The sequence below is a fragment of the Neofelis nebulosa genome, chromosome 1, assembly GCF_028018385.1.
Source record: "Neofelis nebulosa isolate mNeoNeb1 chromosome 1, mNeoNeb1.pri, whole genome shotgun sequence".
NCBI lineage: Eukaryota > Metazoa > Chordata > Mammalia > Carnivora > Felidae > Neofelis > Neofelis nebulosa.
Window position 1 is genome coordinate 150,083,904 of NC_080782.1, and position 24,909 is coordinate 150,108,812.

General features: G+C 48.6%; 1 protein-coding gene across 2 annotated transcripts in view; it reads right to left on the bottom strand.

Annotated features, from left to right (window-relative positions):
- The window catches only part of TBC1D9B (TBC1 domain family member 9B), a 46,946-nt gene that overhangs the window by 15,403 nt on the left and 6,634 nt on the right, over positions 1-24,909 (bottom strand). For both annotated transcript variants that reach the window (XM_058739547.1, XM_058739555.1), the window contains exons 3-7: positions 21,993-22,111; positions 18,946-19,174; positions 17,796-18,054; positions 16,514-16,721; positions 13,404-13,616 (exon numbers count right to left, since the gene is read on the bottom strand). In XM_058739547.1, coding sequence (XP_058595530.1) covers positions 13,404-13,616; positions 16,514-16,721; positions 17,796-18,054; positions 18,946-19,174; positions 21,993-22,111 — 1,028 coding nt within the window. The remainder of the gene's footprint in view (positions 1-13,403; positions 13,617-16,513; positions 16,722-17,795; positions 18,055-18,945; positions 19,175-21,992; positions 22,112-24,909) is intronic.

A 24,909-nucleotide genomic window follows, 5' to 3' on the forward strand; every position in this document is an offset into this window, starting at 1 on the left:
GCCCTCTCCTGTCCTCTCTCCCTCAGGCGACCTGTCCACTGTGCCCTCAAGGTCCCCTCAAAGAAGGGGCTTCTGGAAGGCTGGTTATTGCCCCCAAAGCTCCCTGCTTCTGTCTTCCTCTGGTCCACATGTCTAGCGTGTGGTGCAGTCTTCAGTGGCCACACCACCTCTTTGCTCTGGACACCTATGCCAGCTTGAGGCTGGGTTCTCCTCACCGGTATGCAGTGGCTTCCAGCACACTAGGACTGGGTGTGTGTGAGGAGGAGTCCTGATCTCTGCCATGGGGTACACCCCCCACAGGGGCTAACCAGGAACAGGGCCTTATGTTAGAAGAGGGCCTCCTCCATGTAGGAGCCTGGCAATCCACTTTCCCACTGCACAGAGAGCCAAAGGGCAAGAGAAATGGACCCTGGTGTGGTTCTGGGAACATCTCAGTGTGGAGGGCAATGTGGGGCTGGCAGCAGGGAAGGGAGGCATCGGGGATGAAGGTCTGCAGGAGAACCCTAACCTTCAGAGCTCTTCCCCTGGTTTTCTGGAACCCATCCCCAGGCAAACCTATCTCCTCAGGGAAGCACCGGCAGCTGTGACCCTTCAGGCACAGTGCGGGTGACACCTGACATCTGCCCCCTGCTTGTCCACTGTTCAGCCTGCAGGGACCTGAATTCCAGGCGAGCTTGATGTAATGGCCTGTGCTTATCTTGTCCCCTGGCCCAGGGGGTCAGGTGGTCCAGAGCTGGTGCCCATTCTGTCTATTCTCCCCTCAGCTTCCTCCCTGAGCACCTGCTGGTGGGAACAACACTGCTCTTAGGTGGACACATGTCACTGGCTCCCCTCTTGCCAGTAGCAGCTCCCCATTAAAAATTTTTTTAAAAATGTTTATTCATTTTTGAGAGAGAAAGAGACAGATAGAGCATGAGTTGGGGAGGGGCAGAGACAGAGGGAGACACAGAATCTGAAGCAGGTTCCAGACTCCGAGCTATTAGCACAGAGTCCAATGCGGGGCTTGAACCCACGAACCCTGAGATCATGACCTAAGCTGAAGTCGGACACTTAACCAACTGAGCCACCCAGGCACCCCAGCATGTGGGGGGCACATCTCTCTTCCCTCTGGGCCCCACACCCAATGGGCTCCACCAAGAACTGGGGTGATGGCCCTGAACTAATCAGCATTTCCTGCCCCTGGGCTCAGGGTGGGTTGAAGGCACTGCATCACCCAGGCGCCACCAAGGAAATGCTGTGGTAACCACAGGGAATGTCAGGAGGAGCCAAGGAGGATGCAGGGCTGCTGCCAGCATCCTGGTCTATACACCACCTGGGAACACTGCCCTCTTGGCAGAAAGCCCAGTCCAATGGGGAGAGGCCTCTCTGGGGATAGGCGGCTGACTGCATGGACTTCTTGACTTGTGAGCCAGTAAGCTCCTCCTCTGTGTGTCATGCTCCAGTCTGGGTCCTGTTGTCTGTGACCCCCCTGCCATGGTCCCATCCACCAAGTGGCAGGGGCAGGGGTGCTGGATGGCTTCCTGCAGTACCTCACTGTCTCTGTGTTCCCTGTAAGAAAACCCTCTTCTTGGCTGTGGTGATGGTTTCACAAGGAATACATGTTAAACTCACCAAACTGTACTCTTTGGATATATATGGCATGTTGTATGTTAATTTTACCCCAGAGGTGCTGTTTTTAATAAAGACGGAAAAAAGGAAAAAAAAAAAAAAAAAAAAAAAAAAAAAGAAGAGAACTCTGCTAGGTTCCCATCCACAGTGCATCCTTCTGCCCCTGGCTGATTTCAGAAATTCAGAAATAGGGGCACCTGGGTGGCTCAGCTGGTTAAGTGTCTGACTCGTGGTTTCAGCTCAAGTTATCATCTCACAGCTTCGTGGGTTTGAGCTCCACATCGCAGCACAGAGCCTGCTTGGGATTCTCTCTCTCTTCCTCTCTCTCCACCCCTCCCCGACTTGCGCTCTGTCTCAAAATAAATAAACTTAAAAAAATAAAAAGAAATTCAGAAATAAACTTTCACGACAAATCGCTCAAACCAGAGGGCACTGGGGCGCCTGGATGGCGCAGTCGGTTAAGCATCCGACTTCAGCCAGGTCACGATCTCGCGGTCCGTGAGTTCGAGCCCCGCGTCAGGCTCTGGGCTGACGGCTCGGAGCCTGGAGCCTGTTTACGATTCTGTGTCTCCCTCTCTCTCTCTGCCCCTCCCCCGTTCATGCTCTGTCTCTCTCTGTCCCAAAAATAAATAAAAAAAAAAAAAAAAAAAAAAAAAACCAGAGGGCACAACCCCAGTCCAGACCAACAGAGCCCTAATATAGAGATTCTGCTTCCTGCCTGAGGTTCCCCAAAGGGACCAGCACTGCGAATGGACTTGTAGGCCACAGAGCACCTCAGAGGATCAAACTCTCAGTGCCAGAAAAGGAGACGGACTCAAGGATGTGGTCTTGGCAATGACCGTCCTGTGTGACAGTCACCAGAGCCACAGTGAGCTCACAGGCCGTGATGCCTGGGAGTCCTGCGTTTTCCTAGGCTAGTCCCTCCCCTTCCTGCAGCTGACCACCTCACACATTCCAGTGCAAATCTCGGGAGCCACCTGCCCACCTCACTTCCTGTGAATCAAATCTCAAACCTCTGGCCTCCTGTTTAACTGAGCGAGGAGCAATCTGAAGTCCATTACAGCCACGCCTACCAGCCAGCCTTCCTGCATGTGTGGCCTCGCAGGCAGGCCAGGTCTGGCCCCCTCCATTCTGGCTCCGAATCTCACCCCTCCACCTCCAGGACCTTCCTCTAGGCAACTGGATGTAGCCAGAGCTGGCCCCACAGACCCTCCTATGTGCCTCAACTGGGTGGTGCTCACATGTTGTGTTCACTGAGCTACCACTTATGATCTGTGCGCTTTTTAGAGTATATGTGTTATGCTCCAACTGAAAAGTGACCTCTTATTCTTGGCTGACTTTTATACAAAATTCTCAAAAGAGTTGTTTAAACTCACTGTATCCTTTCCCCCTCAAGTTTTTTTTTTTTTTTTTTCCTAGAAAGTGTGCCTTTATGTTCTAATACCCACCTTTATAATAATATCTTTATCTAGTACCCTGGTCCGTCCTTTCTAGACCCTGTTGACTCCCTGCTATGGGCAATACTGAAATTAGTGAGTAACCCTTTCCTCCCCTTCCTCCTCTCTTTCTCTGCCAACATACAGTGATTTACTTTCACTCTTAGTTAACAAGGCAAGCAATGAGCTTTTTCTACTTTCCAGGCCTTCTTACCTCATGTTTTCATTGTATTGTTTCTTGTCAGAGCATAGAAAATGTACACAGTGTCTGTCAATTTCATTCTCATTTGCTAGCCTGGTTTCTACAAATACATTCAACGTGCCCACCAGACCTTCAGTCAAAGCTTCTCCAAACGTCTCTGGGTTGTCTGAACATTGTTCTTTTTTTTTTTTTTTTTTTTAATTTATTTTTGGGACAGAGAGAGACAGAGCATGAACCGGGGAGGGGCAGAGAGAGAGGGAGACACAGAATCGGAAACAGGCTCCAGGCTCCGAGCCATCAGCCCAGAGCCTGACGCGGGGCTCGAACTCACGGACCGCGAGATCGTGACCTGGCTGAAGTCGGACGCTTAACCGACTGCGCCACCCAGGCGCCCCACATTGTTCTTAATTAGATTCTTCAAGAGCTGGTATATTTCTTAAATTCCTACATATTCTTTACTTACTGCCTGAACCTCAGTTTGCCAGATAGAAAATCTGTGAGGCATAATTTTTTTTTTTTTTAATTTTTTTTTTTCAACGTTTTTTATTTATTTTTGGGACAGAGAGAGACAGAGCATGAACGGGGGAGGGGCAGAGAGAGAGGGAGACACAGAATCGGAAACAGGCTCCAGGCTCTGAGCCATCGGCCCAGAGCCTGACGCGGGGCTCGAACTCACAGACCGCGAGATCGTGACCTGGCTGAAGTCGGACGCTTAACCGACTGCGCCACCCAGGCGCCCCTGTGAGGCATAATTTTTATTAAAAATTGTATATCTTAGAGGTGTTACTGTTTGTATAAAATGTTATCTGAAAGTCTGATCCCAGGGGCACCTGGGTGGCTCAGTCAGTTAAGCATCCCTCTGACTTTTGATTTTGGCTCAGGTCATGATTTTACGGTTCGTGAGATCAAGCCCTGCATTGTGCTCTGCACTGAGGGTGAGAAGCCTGCTTGGGATTCTCTCTCTCTCCCTCTCTCTCTCTCTCTCTCTTTTCTGCCACTGCCCCCCACTCACGCTCTTTTTCTTTCTCTCAAAATAAATAGATAAACATTAAAAAAAGAAATAAAAGTCTGATCCCAGTCTGATTTTATTCTTTCATAAATGACTTGGTCTTTTTGGATTGGTTGTCCTCCCAATTTTTTCAAATCTTTATTTTTTATTAATGTTTATTTATTTTTGAGAGAGAGAGAGAGAGAGCGCACAGGGTAACAGCAGAGAGAGGGGGAGACACAGAATCTGAAGCGGGCTCCAGGCTCTGAGCTGTCCGCACAGAGCCTGACATAGGGCTTTAACTCATGAGCCATGACACGAAGACCTGAGCCAAAGTCAGGAGCTTAACTGACTGCGCCACCCACGTGCCCCTCAAGTCTTCAGTTTTTACCATGTTCTGTAACAATTATTGGTTATTCTGTACTGGTTTTCCCAGTCGTACAACAGGCCCTTCCACTGTGCACGTTCAAGTCTTTTTATACTCAGAAAAGTTTTCGTGACTGGTAGTTTCTAACAGTTGTTATTTTATCTATGCTCTTTGGTTTTCAGTTCCAGGGACCTACATGAAACATAAGTTGGATCTTCTTTACCTGACTTCTATACTGTGGCTTTTGGCTATTTTTTTCTCTTTCTTCACTTGTTTTGCCCTCCTCTGACCCCCAACCCTCCCTTATCCTTTGATATCCATTCATTGTTGCATTCTCCTTGTGCAATACTTATTTTTCTTCCTTTCTTTTTTATTATTTTTAAAATTTTATTTATTTATTTATTTATTTATTTATTTATTTTTTCAATATATGAAATTTATTGTCAGATTGGTTTCCATACAACACCCAGTGCTCATCCCAAAAGATGCCCTCTTCAATACCCATCACCCACCCTCCCCTCCCTCCCACCCCCCATCAACCCTCAGTTTGTTCTCAGTTTTTAAGAGTCTCTTATGCTTCCTTTCTTTTTTTTAAGTAGGCTCCACACCCAGCATGGAGCCTGATGCAGGGCTTGAACTCATGACCCTAAGATCAAGACCTGAGCTGAGCTCAAGAGTCAGACACTTAACTGAGCCACCCAGGCGCCCCTGTCTTTTTTGTATGTGATACTTATTTCTGAAATATTTCTGTAGTTTTTTTCTAATTCTTTTCTGACTCTTGTCACCTCTCTTTTCTTTTGACTGGTCACTTTGTTTCAGAGCTTTCTAAAAGTTCTATTTATACCATTCTTCAGTAGTTTCTGTCATTTCTAATTCTTTAAAAAAAATTTTTTTAACGTTTATTTATTTTTGAGACAGAGAGAGACAAAGCATGAATAGAGGAGGGGCAGAGAGAGAGGGAGACACAGAATCTGAAAAGGGCTCCAGTCTCTGAGCTGTCAGCACAGAGCCCGACGCGGGGCTCGAACTCACGGACCGTGAGATCATGACCTGAGCCGAAGTCGGACGCCTAACCGACTGAGCCACCCAGGCGCCCCTCTAATTCTTTTTAGATCATTTTGAAATATTAGGGTACAGTTTTCATCTGCCTTGGAGGGATACTGTTCTGATGTGCTTTCATTGTCTGTGGAAGGTTATTTGGTTCATTTCCCCCCCAATTATACCTTTGTATAGAGTGCAATCACAATCTTCTGTTGCTTGTGTTTAAATGATATAGATTCTTCTGCACTTTCAGGAGGATGTCATACATGTCAGGAGATGTGGGTCCGGGTAGCTTTCTGCACTGAGCCATTAGTGGGGTCCATCTTCTGCTGTACCTCTCTGTGGAGCCCTCTCCCTTTAGGACTTCCTGATCCATCTCCGCTACTGTCAGAGGCTTCTCTCTGTTTTACCCCCTGGGTTCCTGCCCTGCTCTGTCCCAGGTCTGAGGGAGGGCTCTTTCTTGTTGGGAGTTGTCATTGGTGTTTCAGATCCTTTACTGCCTCAGCACAGCTGCTGACTCTATATCCAGTTAGAATAATGCTACCGTTGGTGGTTTGACCCCATCTACTTGTAGCTAACCCTTCTACCTGCTTTTGTTGAAAACAAAACTTCCACTCTTAAAGTTGGTCTGGGCCTTTTCCTGAGGAAACTTGGTAAGATTTAGAAGTGACCCTGTTCCCGCCACCTTGTGCCAGTTAAAGGCCACTCCAGTCAGGCTTTTCTTCCTGTCTTTCCACTGAGCAACTCTCGTCAAGGCCACTATGACCTCTGTTTGTTCTCTTCAGTAGTCCATTCTTAGTGTTCATTATGCTTGACGTCACACTTCATACACCCTAAACTGAATTCTTACAATTTTGCTCTTCCTGCATCTTCCCCAGGTCCTTAAATGGTGGCTTTATTCTCTAAGCTGCACAGTCAATGCTACAGCATCATTTCTTTGTAACCCCCCCTCTTTCTCCCATACCCAGTATCAAACCCAAAAGTTTAACCTCAGATCTACTTCCAAAACGTATGTGATATACAAACACTGCACAATCCAAAAAGGAAATCAACAAAACAATTCCATTTCGGACAACATGGAAAAGAATAAAAGTGCTTAGGGATAAACTTTGTCAAGGAGGTCAAAGACTTGTTGGCTGAAAACTACAAAATCTTGCTGAAAGAAATTAAAGAAGGCATAAAATAAACAAAGATATTTTGTGGTCGTGGATTAGGGGAAATAAGATTAAGATGTCAATACTCCCCAAAGTGATCTACAGATTCAGTGCAGTCCCCATCAAAACCCCAATGACTTTTTAATTTTTAATTTTTTTTAAGGTTTTTATTCATTTTTTGAGAGACAGAGAGAGACAGAGCGCAAGCAGGGAAGGGGCAGAGAGCGACAGAGACACAGACTCTGAAGCAGGCTCCAGGCTCTGAGCTGTCAGCACAAAGCCCAACGTGGGGCTCAAACCCACAAACCGCAAGATCATGACCTGAGCCGAAGTCGGCCGCTTAACGGTCTGAGCCACCCAGGTCCCCCCCTCCCCCAATGACTTTTATGCAGAAAAAAAAAAATCTATTAAAATTCATATGGAATCTCAAGGGCAGGACCACAAAAAGCCGTAACAATAGCCAAAGAAAATGAAGTTGGAGGTTTCATACTTCCTGATTGAAAAATTTATTATAAAGCAGGGGCACCTGGGTAGCTCAGTTGGTTAAGCATCTGACTCTTGATATCGGCTCAGGTCATGATCTCACAGTTGTGGGATGGAGCCTCGGGTCAGGCTCTGTGTTGACAGTGCAGAGCCTGCTTGGGATCCTCTCTTTCCCGCTTGCTCTGCTTCTGCATCCTCTCTTTCAAAATAAATAAACATTAGGGGCGCCTGGGTGGCGCAGTCGGTTAAGCGTCCGACTTCAGCCAGGTCACGATCTCGCGGTCCGTGAGTTCGAGCCCAGCGTCAGGCTCTGGGCTGATGGCTCGGAGCCTGGAGCCTGTTTCCGATTCTGTGTCTCCCTCTCTCTCTGCCCCTCCCCCGTTCATGCTCTGTCTCTCTCTGTCCCAAAAATAAATAAAAAATGTTGAAAAAAAAAAATTAAAAAATAAATAAATAAATAAATAAATAAATAAATAAACATTAAAAAAATTACTATAAAGCAATAGTTAAAACAATGTGGTACTGGCATAAAGACATAGAGATTAATGGAACAGAACTGAAAGCCCAGAACTGAACCCTCAAATATATGGTCAAATGATGTGTGACAAGGGTGCCAAGACTGTTCAAGGGGAACAGGTTAAGTTTTTATTGCAAATGGTGCTGAGAACTGGATATTCACATGCAAAATGATGAAGCTGGACCCTTACCTCACACCATACATGAAAATTCACTAAAAACTGGAGCACAGACCTAAATGTAAGAGCTAAGCCAAAAAACTCTTAGAACAAAACACAGAGAAAAAGCTTCATGACATTGGATTGGCAATTATTTTTTGGATATGACATCAAAAGTGCAAGAAATAAATGAAAAATAGATAAATTGCACTACATAAAAATTTAGAACTTCTGTGTATCAAAAGGCATAATAATCAAAATGAGAAAACAACCCATGGAATGAGAGAAAATGTTTGCAAATTATGTATCTGATGGGTCAATATGCAGAATATATAGATAACTTCTCTAACTTGACCACAAACAACCCAATTTTAAAAAAGGTGAAGAAGGGCTTGAATAGACATTTTTCATAGAGGCTAAACAAATGGCCAGTAAGACATGAAAAGATGCTCGGTATCACTAATCACTGGGGAAACGCAAACCCAAAGCTCAATGAGATACCACTTCACATCCATTAGAAAACTCAGAAAATAACAAGCATTGGCATGGATGGGGAGAAACTGGAGCCCTTGGGCATTGCTGGTGGGAATGTAAAATGGTAGAGTCATTGTGGAAAAAGGTATGGCAAGTCCTCAAAACATTAAACACTGAATTACCCATTGACTTCTTCCCAGCAATTCAACTTCTGGGTATATCCGTATGAACTGAAAGCAGGGTCTTAAAGAAATATTTGCACACCCACTCACAGCAGCATTACACAATAGCCAAAGGGTGGAAGGAAACCAAGTGTCCATCAAAAGATGAATGGCTAAGCAACCATGGTATAAACACACAATGGGATATTATTCAGCCTTAAAGAGGAAGGAAATTCTGACATGTGCTACCATGAGGATGAACCTTGAGGACATTACATTAATAAGATCAGCCAGTCACAAAAGGAACTCTTATAAGACGCACCTTGGGCAGTCAAGTTCATAGGAACAGAAAGGGGAGTGGTGGTTCCCAGAGGTGGCAGGGAAGGGGGATAGGGAGTAAGTGTTTCAGTTCTGCAAGATGGAAAGAGTTGATGGACAGATGGGGGTGGTAGTGATGGTTACACAAGATGTGAATGTACTTCACACCACTGAACTGTACACTTAAAAATGGTTAAGATGGTGGGGTGCCTGGGTGTCTCAATCAGTTAAACGTCCAACTTCAGCTCAGGTCATGATCTCACAGTTCGTGAGTTCAAGCCCCAAGTCAGGTTCTGCAGTGACAGCTTGGAGCCTGATTGGGATTCTTTGTCTCCCCCTCTCTCTGCCCCTCCCCCACTCACACTATCTTTGTCTCTCTCAAAATAAATAAATAAACTTAAAAAAATGGGTAAGGGGTGCCAGGGTGGCTCAGTCGGTTAAGTGGCCAACTTTGGCTCAGGTCATGATCTCACAGTTCACAAGTTCAAGCCCCATGTCAGGCTCTGTGTGGACAGCTTGGAGTCTGGCGTTTGCTTTGGATTCTGTGTCTCCCTCTCTCTCTGCCCCTCCCCGGCTTGTGCTCTCTCTCTCAAAAATAAACATTAAAAAAATTTTTTTAAAAATGGTTAACATTTTGGGGCGCCTGGGTGGCGCAGTCGGTTAAGCGTCCGACTTCAGCCAGGTCACGATCTCGCGGTCCGTGAGTTCGAGCCCCGCGTCAGGCTCTGGGGCTGATGGCTCGGAGCCTGGAGCCTGTTTCCGATTCTGTGTCTCCCTCTCTCTCTGCCTCTCCCCCGTTCATGCTCTGTCTCTCTCTGTCCCAAAAATAAATAAAAAACATTAAAAAAAAAAAATTTAAAAAAATAAAAATGGTTAACATGGTGATTTTTAGGTGATGTGTCTTTTACCACAATTGAAAAACAAAAAAGTACACCCTGAATTTGACCACCTCTTACCAGCTCCACTGCTACCTCCCTCGACCATGGCTCTATTGTCCCACGTCCTGACTACTGTAACAGCCTTCCAACTCCGCTTCTGTTTTCGCCACTCTCTAGTCCAGCACTGTCCAGGAGACACAGAATGAGAGCAGTGTGGGTAATTTAACACAGTCTAGGAGCCATATTAAAAAGCGTGAGAGAAATTGGTGAGATAAGTGTTAGCAACATATTTTATTTGATCCAATATAGCCAATATATGATTATTCCAACACAGAATTCATAGAAAACGTTACTGAGATCTCTTTTCATTGCAAATCTTCAACCTCTGGTGTCTAGTTTATGCTCATGGCACGTTTGGATTTGGACTAGCCACATTTTAAGGGCTCAAGAGCCACATGTGGTTTCTGTACTGAGGAGCTGCACCTCTAACCTGTTCCCAACACAAGGCGCCACAGTAGTTCTGTGAAAGCATGCACAGATTGTGTCGCTCCTCTGGTCAGAACGTGCTGACAGCTTCCTGTATTACTGAGTCAATGCTAACGTGCTTACAAGGTCTACAGGCTTCCATGCTCTGGCTTCCTGCCTCCTCTCTAACCTCACTTTCCACACTGGTCTTCGCTTGTCTCTGTAGCCTGTGCCAAGCTCAATCCCATTTCCGGGTCTTTGCACATGCTATGTCCTCTGCCTCCAACACTCTTTCCCCAGATACTTCATGGCTTGTTCCCTTCTTTCAAGCTTCTGCTTAAATGCCATGTGACTGGAGCCCCTCCTTTGTTTGCTTATTGTCTGTTTCTCTCACTAGAATATAAACTCTGTCTAATCTGTTCACTGCTCTATTCCCAGTGCATAGAATAGCACCTGGCACCTGATGGAAATGCAATAAAAATGTGTTGGGTGAATGATGACCATTTAGAAGGGGCCAGGGGCCTGTGCTTACTCTGGCCCGGCAGCCCTGTCCTTTGTGGTGCTGGGCCTCATGAAGGCAGCTCAACATGCTTGCTCATGTCCCTTTCCACTCAACCTAAACTTACTCTTCCCTTGAAATCCCAGATCAAGCCCAACTTCCTCTAAGAAACCTTTCTGAATGTTTCTAATGAACAGGTTCTGTCTGGCCCCTTCCCATCCATTCCTTACCTGCTTAATAACTTACTGAGCATTGATTACAGGGGTGGAAAATTTAAAGGTCTCTGTGGGCCAGACCAGGTGGGGGCTCTAGGGAGCTGAAGGCCATGTGCTACCTCTTGGCTCCAATGCCACCTGGTGGGAATGTGAGCGCTGTCATACCAGGGCCGCAGATTTTTCCAGAGAAGCCAAATATGTGGATTTTTATATGGACTCTTCTAGTCTTGAAGTGTTTTTACAAACTCAGATTGACCCACAGCACACACATCTTGTCATACCAGGAAGCAGGCAAAAATGACCAGGGTTGTGTCAAAAGGGCACAAATGAGAACCTCAGGGGGCTCTCTCCGGTCACAGATGGACTGAGGATAATAACTGTCATGGATCGAAACATATCAAGGCGCCCAAATCTGTAAGTTCATAATTACACTACAAAATAGACATAACAAATGACATGATCACATCTGGAGGATGCTAGGGAACCGACTCATCATTTGAACAACTGGTGAATAAAAAAAAGGAAGGCTACAAGGTTTACTCTGCCTTTCCTATGCGAACTGTGCCTCAGGTAACTAGGTAGTTGATGAGGGGGTTCCTCTCAATATGGAAGTATTCCAGCTAATAAACAAAAGGAATGGCAGTAGTAGAGTGCCGCCATCTTACAATCCCTGATGAGTTACCAGATCTATACAGGGCTCGACAGTGACTGACAATGGCACATAACACAATGACCAGGTATTAATATAGCTCTTGGTGGAAGTATGTAGCTCCTCAATCATCCCATGTACAAGTAGATCTGCCCCCTAAACACACAAACAACTGAACCTGAATCTGATCTGGATCTCACTATCCAACTACCAACTGACAGAAAATAGGGGACAAAGGGACACATCAGGAAAAGCACAAATGACCCAATTCCTTCAACAAAACACTGCAAGAAAAATGAGAGATAGAGCAGAAGTCTAAAGATAAAAAGGAATTTAAGAGACGTATCAATTGATCGCATGTGACCTATCTGTACTTCAATGCAAACGATCGAATAGTAAAAAGTTTGGGGAAACGTGAATACAAATGCAGTTGACCACTGAGCAACACGAGTTCCAACTGCACCGCCTCACTCACACACGGATCTTTTGGATAAATACAGTATTGTAAATGTATTCTCCTTTTCTTATGATCCTCCTCGTCTTCCTCTTTTTTTTTTTTTTTAAAGGTTTTACTTTTAAATAATCTCTATACCCAACGTGGGGCTCAAACTCACAACCCCGAGATCAAATTGCATGCTCCAACAACTGGGCCAGCCAGGCGCCCCTCCTTATGATCTTAATGACACTTTCTTTTCTCTTACGTTATTGTAAAAATGCAGTATATAATACATATATAGATAACATACAAAGCATATGTTGATCAACTGTTTATGTTATTTGTAAGGCATCCAGTCAACAATAGGCTGTAGTAGTTAAGTTTTTGAGGAGTCAAAGGTTATATGTGGATTTCTGACTGTGTGAGGGGTCGATGCCCCTAACCTTTGCATTGTTCAAGGTTCAACTGTCTTTGTTTCTTTTTTAATGTTTATTTTCAAGAGAGTGCCAGAGAGAGAGAGATGGGGACAGAGGATCCAAAGCAGGCTCTGCACCGACAGCAGTGAGCCTGATATGGGGCCTGACCCCACGGACCATGAGATGATGACCTGAGCCGAAGTTGGGACACTCAACCAACTGAGCAACCCAGGCGCCCCTCAACTGTCTTTGATATTAAGGAATTATTGTTAATTTTGTTGGTGTAATAATGATATTGAAGGTAAGTCTTTAAAAAGGAGGCCTTGGGCACCTGGGTGGCTCAGTCAGTTAAGCACCTGACTTTTGATTTTGGCTCAGGTCATGATCTCATGGTTTGTGAGTTTGAGCCCCACATCATGCTCTGTGCTGACAGCATGGCACCTGCTTGGGATTCTCTCTTTCCCCCACTCTCTGCCTCTCCCCCACTCGCAATCTCTCTCAAAATAAATAAACTTAAAAAAATAAAAATAGATGAAAAGGAGGTCTCTCCCTATAAAAATCCCTGAAAGACTGACAGAAGAAATACCAGTAAATAAACTCATGCTGGATAGGCCTTGATAGTGTAGCAAAAGTTCCTCACGGATGGAGATGAGGTTGGCTGGTCAAGCCAGAGAAGGTCTCTTATGTGGAATGGGACTTGGCGCAGACAGGTGAGGCTCAGAGGACTGGGGGGTGCGGTGGGGTGCAGAGAGGCCTGTGAGGTCAGGCAGTGTGTGGCTGGGATACCGGGATGGGTGCTAGATTAGGTTCTCCATCCTGCACCCAGAGGGTGCCCTCCCCACCTGAGGCCACAACAGGCACCATAAGATCAGACTCCAGCATGGAGGCCCTGGCCCTGGCCCCGATCCCCACCTCACGGCTCCCAAGGGGCCCTCTTACCTCTGGGGCCGGCTCCATGGTGCTGGCTTTTCTTCCCACTCCACTGCCACCCGGCTGCTTGGATGGCATCTTCTGGAGGAAGTCAGAGATCCTCTGAACTAAAAAATCACGATCTTTCAGGTTGGCGAACAAGAAGGTCATTTTGCTCTTGGTGCTAATGGACAGAGGACTGGGCAGGACACTGGAGCTGTCAGCTTTTTCAACAATAGTCACCTGAGAAGGCAAAAAAAAAAACCCCAACCTATTAGGCATCTGTGTCTTGGGACAGAAAGCTGAACAGTTTTGTATGTCTGAGACACAGCAGCCTCACATAGTTCTCTCCTGGCCAGGGTGCTGTGAGGGGTCAGGGGAACTCTCTGGGCCCCACTGCATTCATATGTGGACTCTGCTGCTTGCTAACATGTGACTCTGAGCAAGTTACGTGCACATCTAAGCCTCGTTTCCCCCAGTTGATGCGGGCGCGAGCATATCAGCCTTGCAGGGCTGTCATGAGAATGATGATGCAGAATGAAAGGTGCTCAGCCCAGCTGCTAGTCCATTTGATTTCCCAAAGATGTCCGGTTACTCTCTTACTCTAAAGCACAGTGAGTGGCCCTGCTTGCACTTGCTGACAGTGTGTCCTAGGTCCAGCTCTGACCTTGAGGCGTGTGGACAGTGCATCACAGGTGTGGAGGTTGCAAAAAGGACTTTGAAGGGATGCCTCTGCAGAGCCTGCAGCCCAGGGGCTGGACTATGGACATGTAGGTGAAGCATAGTTCTCACAGGTGAGTAGGGACCAAAGGGTGAGCTAGGACTCCATCAGGCTGCTTCGTGCCGAAGGCACCTCCAGGGAGGTACAGGGAGGTAGCAACTGAGGTTGAGAACTGGTAGAGCCAGGGGAGGAACTGAGGCAGACATCAGGGCAGAATTCCCAGCGAACACCCTGAGGAAGGGATGGGACCAGCTTGACAAACAAGGAAAGGCTGGAGAAGCTGGGGCAAGAGTGAGGACGAGAGGGATGTGTGAGTGTGTATTATGTGCGCATATGTATGTATGTGTGCAAATGTACGTGTAGGAGTGCACACGTGTGTTATGGTGTGTATGTATGTATGTATGTGTAGGTATGTGCATGAATGCATATAGGGGTGGTAATGTGTACGTGTACCTACATGCGTGCAAGATGCGTGTGAGCGTGTGCGTGGTATATGTGCAGATGCATGTGGGTGTGTGTATGGTGTGTGTATATGTGGATAAGTATGTGTGCAGATGCATATGAGTGTGTGTTTGTGTGTGTGAGCACATCTGCATGCATGTAAGCTAAGACCTAAAAAGGAGTGAATGGTTCACTAAAGGTCCACAGGTCACAGCAGGCAGCTGGGGACTCTTCTAATCACAGGAGATGCTGGACGAGCCGGGGCAGGGCACTGACATGCTGTGGGAGGAGGGGACTAATGGGGTTCAGTGCAGGCAGCACCCTCCCGAGGAGGTGGCTGTGGAGAGGAAGGGACATGCTATGGTTGGGATGCGGGAACAAGGCCAGGTCAGGAGCAAGGACGGCTCCTGCTTCTGAGCTGAGCGGACGGACGGACGGACGGAATGTTGCTTCCCAAGGCTGCAACAGGAAGAGCATGTTTGGAGGGTGGGTGCAGAGTCAAGAGCCTACTGGGTGTGGGCACACAGCATGCTCTGAGTGGAAGGCCCTGTGAAGTGCCCTGGTGGGTGCAAGGAGGATCATCAGCACCAGGCCGGGTCTGTCCAGACTAGCTGCGGGGCCAGTCTCATCCCAAGAGCCCCAGACAGTCTGCCCCCGCCTCAGCCAGAGCTCTCTGCCATCAGAAATGGCAGGATCAGGGGTGTCTGGGTGGCTCAGTTAATAGACCAATTCTCAGTTTCGGCTCAGGTCATGATTTCATAGCTCATGAGTTTGAGCCCCACCTCAGGCTCTGCACTGACAGAGTGGAACCTGCTTGGGATTCTGTTTCTCTCTTTCAAAATAAAAAGTAAAACTTAAAAAAGAAAAAAAAGGTAGGATCATCAGGAGAAATAGAGCTGAGGCCTAAGGAGACCTCTGCACCCACCCCAGGTGTCAGGGCCAGGTCAGCACAGCACCCAGGATAGACTCACGGGCCCAGTGCAAAAAGGGAACATGGGGTTAGGGGCTACCTGAGCCTTGAGCTTCTGGGTCTGTGGCTCTTTTGAGTCCTTTGCCTCTGACCTCCCTTGGGGAAACGAGGCAGCACATAGAAACCCCCACCCCTGCTCATAGCTGCACCTACAGTTTGAGTGCGTTGTACAAATGCAGGGAGGTGTCACTGTTCTGGGTTTTTAATAAAATCAAGATACTGTGATTTGGGTTATAACTGAAGAACCTTACTGGGCTTCCTAGAGTTGAATAGCCCGCCTGTTCTGCTGGGCCATGAGGAAGAGGAGGCCTGGGAACCTGCTGTGACTGTGGGGTCAGTGCTTTCCATCTGGGCAGGGGCCCTCTCCCTCACTTTCTACACCCTTCACGGCAGCACAGAACAAATGGCCTTGCCTTCAAGGTCCCTGTGGAAGCCTAAGAGACCTGAGAAAAAACACTTCCGACAGGTGAGAGCTGTCCCGTCCCTGACAGGTGAAAGCTGACCCTTATCTGTGACAGGTGAGAGCTGCCCCCCATCCCTGACAGGTGACAGTGGACTTCCAGCCCTGCTGGAGCCAGAGTCACAGCCAAGGCAAGTGTTGGGAGAGGAACAGTGAGATGGCCTCCAAGAGTGACATGGTGGGGCTGGTGAGGGTCCATAGTCCTCCAAGCCCAGCCAAGGCAGGACTTGGCTCAAGTCCAACTGCAGGGCCAGGAAGGCAGGACTTGGGGACACTCACCTGCTGGACACCACTGGGATTTGACTGGAGAGGCACAGGGATTTGACTGGAGAGGACTTTCCTGAAGTTACCTCATGTCCCAGTGTGAGTGCTTCTGGCATGCCAAACCCCACCCTGCTCCCCAGCAGTCAAGGGGATCCCTGAGGGAACCTGGCAGCTGGAGGGGCCTGGCCCCAGTGCAGGGGCTCAGGGAAGTTGCTGACTTGCTCTGTACCCTCCGCAGGCCTGCCACCAGATGTCGTGGAGCTGGCATGGCACTGGGGGCTCACCTCCCGGAGGGGTATGATGAGGTGGCATGCGTCCTCCTCTTTGCTGGCAAAGCAGATGTAGTTGCTGGAGATGAACATCTGGCCAGGGATGTGCAGTTTGTTGAACGGGGTCCACAGCGTACAGCCTGTGTGGCCATCCAGGCGCTCGTCCCTGGGCAGCCGGAACGTGGCCCGGTAGCACTCATTCTTGGCTCGGGCATCCAGGTCTCTGGGAAACCAAGGTGGGGTGGGAGGAAAGGAGATAAGAGTGAGGACACAATATGCCCGCAAGGGGACCTCAGAGCCTTGGTTTCCACACGGGATTGGGCTCTTTGGGGTCATGCCCCAGAGACCTTCGAGTTCAATAAAACACACACAGCAGATGCCCATGTACCACGGGAGACATCTGCATGACCAGCAGAGGACATGTATGCAGCAAACAGTGTGCCTTTGGGCCGCAAGGGCTCTGGAGGACACCCACAGCTTGACAGGGCTTCATACGTTGCTTGCTCAGTGCTGAGGATGGACAGGGCCCCAGTGCCCAGGGGTTCCCCACAACTGCCCTGCATGCCTCTGCCCAAGGCTGCTACTTCTGCCAGGGAACACCCAGCCCCACCCAAACACCCAGAGGAGGACTCCCCAAGATGCCCTGTTGATGAATGCAAGGGTATGCTCGCTTATCTGATGGCCATGTGAAGTGGCCGCCTGGCACCCTGGTCCTGCCCCTTTGGTGGCTCTTTCCTTGGAAATATCTTTCTCCTCAGCCCCCCGGGGTAGAGGGGGCTGCCAGCAGCCTGAGCAAGGCCTGGCAGGCACACCCTGATGGACAGTGTCAAGTCCTGGCCCTGCTTGTTTCCTTTCTGCAAGGTTCCAGCAGCAACCCCATCACTCACATATGGAGAGTGACATCCTTGGATGGACGTGCTGGTCCTGAAGGTGTACCCCACGGTCTGGGCCAAGGCCATGGTCTCTGGGGGCAACCCAGGAAACAGCCAGGCAGGGATGAGGTCTTGGTACACGGGTATGAATCCGGGAACTCCTGAGCTCCCGGCCAGTCGTGCGGGTTTGCAGCTACAATTGAGGAACACAACGGTAGTGCTCCGGGGAGGAGGGCCAGCCATCATTACTGTCTACCAATCGCCAGCATATGAGCCCCTCCACCTCACAGGGCTTTGAGAAGTAACTCTTCGTGGTTAGTAGTAGCTATTTTTGGATGGCACCTCTGTGGACCTCATAGTGTCCTCCTGTCTCAAATACACCCCGAGAGGGGGGCGGGTCCCTCCCACCCCAGAGGGCCACTCACCGCTTCAGAGCCGAGATGTTCCTGTGTGGCCGGGAAGGCCGGGGCAGTGCCTTGTCCTCCAGGAAGCCCTCACTGTCCAGCAGCTGCCGCATGGCCAGGTTGGCCAGCTGCTCCATGAGCTTGAAGGTCTCACCAATGTTCAGGAACATGGAAAAGAAGAGCTCCTGGTCCCGGGTGTCCACACGGATGCTCTCGGGGAAGAGCAGTGTGGCATTCTTCTCCAGCCTTGTGACGTCTACCCATTGCACCACCAGGCTCACTGCATGCCCGCAGGACAGATACACCAGTGGGTCAGACGGGCCGGAGGGTTGGGCAGCACGTGCACCCACTGGGACAACCGCTCCCCAGGGAATCACTGACTGTGTGTCCCCGAGGGAATCACTGACTGTGTGTCCCCCATGCCTGAGCCTGGTTGTGCTGGGACATGTGATCCACATGGAGGGACCGGCCCCAAGAATATCTGGGGCGACTATGTGTCCCACAAATGATTGAAGGGTAACACAGATGAACATGGGAAGTGAGCTGAGACCCTGGTCCAGAGAAGCCCACCTAGTGGGAGTGCGCTGACAGAGGGGACGTTGACCCCTGCCTGGTGAGGAGGTGGGAGGGGCAGGGTGGAGAGGGAAGAAGGGCAGGTGGAAGGGTGTGTCAGATGTGTGCCTGGTGGGACAAGGCCTTACTGGGCTCAGGAGGGCTGAAGCCCTGGGAGCTCTTTCCTGGGGTGATGTAGCAGCAGAGGGCGCCAGCCTTGTGTCCAGAGGCAGGGAGGGTCCTGCAGCAACAAGGCACCCCATAACCCGGAGCCACTCAGGGATGGCAGGTGCCCTTGGATATTCCACTTAAAGGAGAGAAGGGAGCCCCCGTGCAGTCACTCTGTGAGGAACCACATCGATGGATGGAGGTGGGATGGGGAGACCCCAAGAGCCAGGTGCAGACCTAGCTCGAGTCTGGGCCTCCCTACCGAGAACCGGTGAGGTGCACTGGGTTTCGGGGAGATCCTCTGGTGTGTGTGTGGGGACAGAGTATCTGGGGGCCGAAAGGAAGGAAGGCACTCAGGAACCCCAGCGGTCTGGAGAGGTGGTGAGTTTTCTGGGGTGGGGGGGCAGTGGGGAGAGAAGCTGAGGATGATGGGCCTGCCTGCCGCACTCACCTTCCTTCCCCAGCAGGAACGAGTAGAAGCACAGGTGGTTGACGGTCAGGTAGAGCCAGCCCTGCCGGGGCACGCGACCTTTCCAGTAGCTGCAGGAGTAGTAGTTGACCAACTTCTCCCCCTCTGGCATCCCGAACTGCTTCCGCATCTTCAGCTCGGCCTCCTTGAACTTTCCGGGGTCCTCGTCTCCCTGGGGCTGCAGGTTCTTGTTCTCTTCTGCGATGATGCCCTGGAGGAGGACAAGGGAACTGACTCTTGGCCTGCCCAGGGGTTTCTGTGGCCCCAGGGAACCCAGGCAGTGGGACCCAGGACTCTCATTCATTGGCCCCAAGGCCACAAGCATGGGAGGCCCAGTGGGCAAGGCTGGGGCACACAGTTGGACAGACAGACCCCAGGCAGATGTCCTCAACTCCCTGAGCTAATAATACTTCTAGCATGGCTGGCTTGAAGTAGTGACTTTAAAAATAAACATTTCTTCTTCTTTTTTTATTTTTTGAGAGGGAGAGGGAGAGGGAGAGAGAGAGAGAGAGAGAGGGAGAGAGAGAGCGTGCGCATGTGTGCCTGTGCACGGGAACAGGGAGGGGGAGAATCCCAAGCAGGCTTGGTGCTGTCAGTGCAGAGCCCGATATGGGGAGGGGGGGGGGCTCAATCCCATGACCCTGGGATCATGACCTCAGCTGAAACCAAAAGTCAGATGCTCAACTGACTGAGCTACCCAGACACCCCTAAACTCCTGAATTGGTTGGCTTAAAGTTTTTTAGGGCATTTCTCTCTCCTTTTTAAAACTCTGCTTTTTTAGGGGCACCTGGATGGCTCAGTCGGTTGAGTGTCTGTCCAACTTTGGCTCAGGTCATGACCTCATGATTTGTGAGTTCAAGACTGCATTGGGCTCTGTGCTGACAGCTCAGACCCTAGAGCCTGCTTTAGATTGTGTGTGTGTGTGTGTGTGTGTGTGTGTGTGTGTGTGTGCGCGCGCTGCTCCCCTACTCGTGCTCTGTCTCTCTCTCAAAAATAAACATTACAAAAAATAAAAAAAACCAACTCTGCTTTTTTATAGATGGTTCTCATATTTCATTCTTTTCATTGCTTATTTGAGGTTTCTAGCTTTGGTCCTGGATCCCTTTTGCCACAGGTTTATGTCTTAGCTGGTTTTCAGGACGTGTTGCCTTTCTGCATTGTTCCTTTGTTTCCTATGCAGTTAACTTCTGCCCTTTGTGATTTCCTTCAAATTTCCTGATTTCTGGAGTCAGAAATGCTAACTTACTGAACTGGATGCCTGGCTCATTAGTTTCCACCTTTTCTTTTTCTTCTCATAAGATTTAAGGCTTCAGATGTTCTGTGTACTGTTTTTGCTGCAGTCCACAAATTTGGATATGCAGTAGTATTTTGACAATCATTCAGTTCTAAGTATTTTCTTTTTTAAAAAATTTATTAAGTAGGCTCCACACCCAGTGTGAAGTCCAGTGTGGGGGCCTGAACTCACCACTCTGAGATCAAGACCTGAGCTGAGATGAAGAATCTGATGCTTAATTGGCTGAGCCCCCCAGGCACCCGAGTTCTAAATATTTTTTAATATGCGTTTCTTCTTTAACCCATGAGTCATTGAGAAATTTTGTTCTGTTTTGTTGGTTAGTTTGTTTGGGTCTGGCATGGAGGAAACATTTAATAATGTTGCTGCTTCATCATCATCAATATTCTTATTTTTAAGCTTATTTATTTACTTTTGAGAGATACAGAGATAGCATGAGTTGGGGAGGGGCAGAGAGACAGGGAGGGAGAGAGAAAATCCCAAGCAGGCTCTGCACTGCCAGCACAGAGTCCAATACAGGGCTCAAACTCACGAAGCTGAGAGATCATGATCTGAGATGAAACCAAGAGCCGGATGCTTAGCCAACAAGAGCCACCCAGGTGCCTCCATTATTAAGTTAAGCTCCACTCACAATGTAGAGCTTGAACTCACATCCCCGAGGGATCAAGAGTCGGGTGCTCTAACGACTGAGCCAGTCATTATTATTATTATTATTGTTATTATTATTATTATTGCCCAGCTTGCTCATTAGGAGAATAGAGACTTGCCTCTGCCCTCCTTGCCTTTCTTTGTGCAGCTAGAAAGGCAATGCAGGTCTTACTCTGAACCCCAAAGCACAAGGGGAAGAGCCGAGGAACTATTGGTGTCATCTGCCCAGGTCTGGAAAGTTCTGGCATAAAGAAGTCACAGGGCCTGCTCAAAGCAACTATGCACCGCAAAACTTTGACTCAGTAAGAACCTCCAAGAAATCTAACTGAAGGCAAAATAACTGAACAAAAAGAAGACACACATGAGCATGCGCTTAGGTAGATGCTCCTTACAGTGTTAACTGTCACCCTGGAAGAGGAAACAACCCAACTATCATTGCATCAGTTTTTATGCATATTCCACTAAGTATAACATATATGACCTAACCAGTCCCCTGACATAAAGCGCTCAGTACGGTACTCCATAAATGCTACGCTAGCAAGAAGTACCGCTCTCATTTTGCAGAACAGATAGCAGCTGCTTCCCCTCCTACCATAGACTGGAAGGTGCCGTTTCCAGTCTTTCTGCTGACAGTGCTGCAGAGTATGTGTTATTCTGCACGTATGACGACACCATATGGTAAATTCCAAGGAAGGGAATCACTGGGTCAGAGGGTGCACACATTTTTAAGTAGTGTTCGTTTTGTAAATGAGACATGCCTCCAACTATTCTATCACTTCCATCTTCTTCCTGTTACGGTGGCCAAGGCATTGGCCATGAGAGCTGCTCCTTTGTGGGGAATGGAAACTCCCAGCTAAGCTTGGTCAGACTCCTGCAGCTGGCCGGGAGAAGCAGGGACCTGTGTGGCAAGTTCAAATGCCCCTTTCAAGACTGAGAGAACGGGAGTGAACACTGCCTTCCATTTCTAGTAAACAGAGAGAAGACCTAACCACACTGTTTGGAGGTTAAATAAGATGATACAGGTGAACCTGCCAGCCCAGAGCAGGAGCAGGAGCAGGAGCAGGAGCCAGTGGTGGAAGTTGAACCTTACGTGTATCTTGCCCTTGACAAAGGTGGTGATATCTTCCTCATTGTCAAAGATGGACAGCGTCTGGAGTAAGTTATTTTCCAGCCATTCCCAGTGCTTTGTGATCTCTTTGCGGGAAGAACCTAGGGAAGGTTTGGTGGAGTAAAAAAGAGGAAAATCATTAAAATCACCAGGCCTTAACCATAAATTCAGAGACTAAAACAGATGACCTAATTTGCTATATCCAAAAGACTCCAATCTTCAGGCTGCTTACTCTTTTCCTACTTAAACTTTACGTACAAGGGTGCCTGGGTGGCTCAGTCAGTTAAGTGCCTGACTTTGGCTTAAGTCATGATCTTGTGGGTCGTGAGTTCGAGCCCCACATTAGGGTCTGGGCTGACAGCTCAGAGACTGAAGCCTGCTTTGGATTCTGTGTCTCCCTCTCTCTCTGCCCTTCCCCTGTCCTCACTCTGTCTCTCTCTCAAAATTAAATAAACATTAAAAAAACCACAACTTTACATACATAACAGTAGTCATGAACACGAAAAATGGTTCAGGCAGAATTGTAGAGAGTCATGTGGAACATAAAGCCTCCATTTCCTCTAACACCAAGTAGGAGTCACCACTAGCTTCCTACATGCCCTTCCAGAAATAGTCTATAGATCTGCAGGTTTGCTTAGTTGTAAAGATTTCCCTTCCAGATAAAAGGACTTGATGTGGTCTTTGATATACAGGTGACTGACCAGACAGTCAGACTTGTAAGTGCCAGCAGTTTCAGGAGCATTCAGGTGTCCACAGATGGCAGCTGGATGGAGCTTCCTGTAGGACTCCAGGTCCCTGGCCAGCTGGTCTTCTGTGGGGCAAGCCAGAGGCTCTCGCCTGCTCTCTCTGAAGCCAGAGGCACCCACCCAGGCCTTTGCCTGCAAGGTCCTCCTCACCACCCCTGTTCACACCCAAGCCCTTCTCCTGCCCCCTCCTGACCCCTGCAGCTTCTGGCTAGTCCCCAGTTTCAGCCCGCCTAGGAGGTAGTCCCTTCTCTCCTCAGGGAAGGGTTCTGGAGGGCACAGCAGCTCCAGTGGTAATGGAAAAACTTAGGGCAGTTTTAATGCCGCTCCTGAAGGGTGGGGCAGCTGTTTTCTCTGCCCCCTCTCCCCAACTGAAGGAACTGGGAGGGGAAGCAAAGGGATGACAGGAGTCTCTGCCTGGCTTCCCCTACCTCTTTGGGATTTTGCCTGTGCCTGGCAGGGGATTTCACTCAAGAACTGTTTTCTTTTTCTTTTCTTTTTTTAAGATTTTAAATTCAATTTATTTGGAGAAAGAGAGAGGGGCACGTGTGCAAGCAGGGAAGGGTCAGAGAGGGAGGGAGAGAGAGAATCCCAAGAGCGGGGCTCAAACTCATGAAACCGTGAGATCATGACCTGAGCTGAAACCAAGGGTTGGATGCTTAACTGACTGAGCCACCCAGGCGCCCCTCAGAAACCGTTTTCTGAACGAACGAACACCAGAAGAGTGAAAGCCCTGCATCCTTCTCAGCTGATCAGTTTATGGACTGTGAGTGCCCGTGGTAAGGCCCACAGATTAGGCATGGAGGGAGCCTGAGTAAAGACCCAAGTCCAATTTTTGCTGGGTGCCTGATTCTCTGCCACCCCATCCTTCCCTACCTATCAACAACCTTCCACCAGCTGAAGACTCAATCCTGACTCTACCCTGGCCAGGCCAAGTTGGTCCCTACCATCAACTCTGTCCCAGGCATCTCGCTCACTGATTGCTCTGGGACATGTCACAACCCAGCTGGTCTTGGTTAAGGTTGATTGTTCCTTTACATTTACCCAAGGAGTTCACTACTCTAGCAATCAATACTGAGTTAAGACCCTTCCCCTCTCCTGTGGGCCAGTGTGAAGATGCCCACGTGAAGGCAATTAAACCCAGATTCATACAACTGTCAGTGAGTCACAACAGACAATCAAAATTACAGGCATAATTCCACCCACAATTTCCTTCCTCTCCCCCCGTTTTTCCTTTGGACTTCTTTTATGGCCTCCTTTCCCTGGTGCACAGAGGCCAAGGTCTTGTTGGTAGGAGAAGGGGTTTCTCTTTCTCTCTCTCTCTCTTTTTGCCAAGAACCTGCATTTGAATTTGGAAGTTAAATTTGCAAGTGATACAGCTCTAGAGTCATTGTCTTTCATGCACACATTCCTGGCAACCTCAAACAGAAGAAATCTTGTCCACACTGTCCACTGTGTGGATCTGTCTGCACTTTGAGTATAAATATTTACCTATGTGCATTCAAAAGAATTATCAGAAGTAACTCAATCTTCCCTTAGCACTAAGTAAACACAAACTATGCCATCTTTATGTTAGGTTCAGAGAATAAAAAAGATAGCTAATTATTATTAAGTGCTACTTCTGTTTTCAGAACTTTTCATGGAATATCTTATTTTCTTCTTAGAGAACCTTGGAGACAGTACCATTATTTTTGTTTTATAGGATGGAGGTGAGGCACAGAGAGGTTAAGTGAGTTGCCCAGTGTCACACAGCTGAGATGTGACCAAACCATGGTCCTAGCCCAGGCTGACTGGTTGCTCAGACTCTACCCTTGCCCTTAGGGAGCTGCCAGTCTAGGGTGAGAGCCAGTGAGCCCTTAGTGTAAAAGTGCTGGTAAAAGTACCCCAAACATGGTGAGTCTGGAGTAGCAAGAAGGAAAAAGTGGATACCTGGGTCTGGGGAATCTGGTTTTCCATAGGAGCGGACACTGGGTGGGTTCTCAACAGAGTGCAAGGTTAGGTGGATGTGGGGGGGACACTACACATTGGCCGGGACAGGTGTGTCTGGTCTGGCTGAAGGCCAGTTGTGAGATGAGGGAAGGACAGAAATGGAGGCAGGCTGGCCCCAAAAGTTCTTTAATGGCAAGCTAAGGAGTCAGGATTCACTGGGCAGGTGT